Genomic DNA, 2,057 nt, shown 5'->3' with positions numbered 1-2,057 from the left:
GTCCCATACTCCCATGTATCTTGGACTAACTTTGCATTCTTTGATGTTCAAACTTTGCATTTGTAAGTGATGGTTTTGAGATATACTACATCTCTAACTTCGAACTCATACTGTTTCATGTATCTGTCCTCATAAATCTTTTGTCTATTTTGAGGCTCTTTCATTTTCATCTTCAGTAATCAGATTCTTGCAGTTGTCTATTCAAACAAAGTCTAGACCAAATTTGTTGTGCTCCCTCATTTAGGTCCAGCATAGCGGTATTTTTTAAGATCGTCCATACAATGCTTTGTAATGCGAAATTTCAATGAATGCACGATGATTGTCATATGAAAACTTAACCAATGCAAGTGCTTGCTTAAGAAAATTTAATTAATAGATGACTACAGTTTTTAAATGAACCTTTTCAGTCTAGCTTATGTGAGACTTCTGGCTCCATATCAAGCTAATCAGTTATTCCGAGCATGACATCGCGCAATAAAATGACCAGAATAATTCAACACAACCAAATAAAACACAAGAATTTTCTATATCAAAGACTCGAAGGAAAAAATATATTACAATAGTCTAACATGATATAAAAAATACCACTCTTGCTAACAATGAACTCACCTGAATTAGTTCCCATTTTGGGTCCGTCTCAAACATACATTCGTTTTAAATGATTGTGCTACTTAAAACAAAAATTATTCATTTAGAAAAATAAAATATTTTAAATATATTTTTGGAGAAAACGGTCAGCTAATTACTGAACTTGCACATTTTTTGCCAAAAAATCACGAACTTTTCATTAATCCAAACAACATATGAACTTTTGTTGACTGAACCAAATTATATATAACTTTAGTCAATTTTTTTTTTAAACCGACATTTAGTTTTTAACGGAAATTAAAACGACACTGTTTTGCTAAAAAAAACTAACAAAATTCATCTTAAAAATATTTAACTTACATATTTTGGCTAAAAACATGAACTTTTCACTGATCCAAAAAAATAAAATTTTTTTCGGTTCGGATTTTGGACTCTTTGTTTATATATAATTTTTCTTGAACAAAACATATTTTATAATTTTGGATCAATGAAATTTTCATGCTTTTTAGCGAAATTGTGTAAATTTAGTATTTTTATGGTGAATTTTGTTAGCTTTTTTTTTAGCAAAACAATGTCGTTTTGATTACATTAAAAATTAAACATTGGTCAAGTGAAAATTATTGTTGACTAAATTTATACCTAATTTGGCTTGAACAACAAAAGTTTATATGTTTTTTGGATTAATGAAGTGTTCGTGTTAAAGGTTGTAAGTTCAGTATTTATTTGACCATTTTCTCTCTATTTTTGTTGAGGGTAAATATGAAACAAGAATCTACATATATTAATTTTTCAGATCTTCGTTTTTTCAGATCTATGTTTTCTTACGATTAAGAAGCAACCTAAGGACAAACAGATGAAAATCCAACATCTATAAAATCCATAAAAGGGAACCGTTTTGACTTCAGTCCCAATTGGATTTCGATTTAAGTGTTCGTTTTGATGTATGTGTCTTACAAGTACAACTAAACTTCTCCCGGAACAGACTCTAAAGATCTTGTCAAGCAATGTTCTTACGTGACCGAATAGGTCAACAGGGTCAAAAATCAACGTTGTCCAAGTCGTTAACGTGGCCTAATAATGAGCAAATGACACTTCTTCAGTTGATTTCGTCGTTGCCTCGTTACATCTATTTTAATGTTCAACCAAATCAAAAATATACTAGTAGAAGTTATAAAGTTGACTCGTTCACAATGCTTTTTGCTGTCCTTCACAATGCTTGTTATTAAAAATAGAAAGAAACAAAGACTTTTCGTGGGTCAATATTAATTTCCACGCATATTCCTATGTACTTTGTATATATAATAGATACCTTTGGACTTGCAATTGTCATCAAGAATCTCTCAACATCTCAAGTTACATCTGTTCTCATTCTCCCTCTTTAAAAATATATCGGAAATTTCTGAAGCTTTTCAATAATTTTCTCGAGCTATGACCGCCCAGGTACACCCTTTCTTTCATATATATATTCG

At 30.4% G+C, this 2,057-nt stretch overlaps 1 protein-coding gene across 1 annotated transcript in view; it reads left to right on the top strand.

Annotated features, from left to right (window-relative positions):
* Nucleotides 1–1,933: 1,933 nt before the first annotated feature.
* LOC106326208 overlaps nt 1,934–2,057 on the top strand; it is a 67,230-nt gene continuing 67,106 nt past the window's right edge. Inside the window, exon 1 of the mRNA XM_013764227.1 lies at nt 1,934–2,028. Coding sequence (XP_013619681.1) covers nt 2,017–2,028 — 12 coding nt within the window. The 5' untranslated portion in view covers nt 1,934–2,016. The remainder of the gene's footprint in view (nt 2,029–2,057) is intronic.

The sequence above is a fragment of the Brassica oleracea genome, chromosome C2 (genome assembly GCF_000695525.1).
Source record: "Brassica oleracea var. oleracea cultivar TO1000 chromosome C2, BOL, whole genome shotgun sequence".
NCBI lineage: Eukaryota > Viridiplantae > Streptophyta > Magnoliopsida > Brassicales > Brassicaceae > Brassica > Brassica oleracea.
This window is presented reverse-complemented; position numbering and strand designations above follow the sequence as displayed.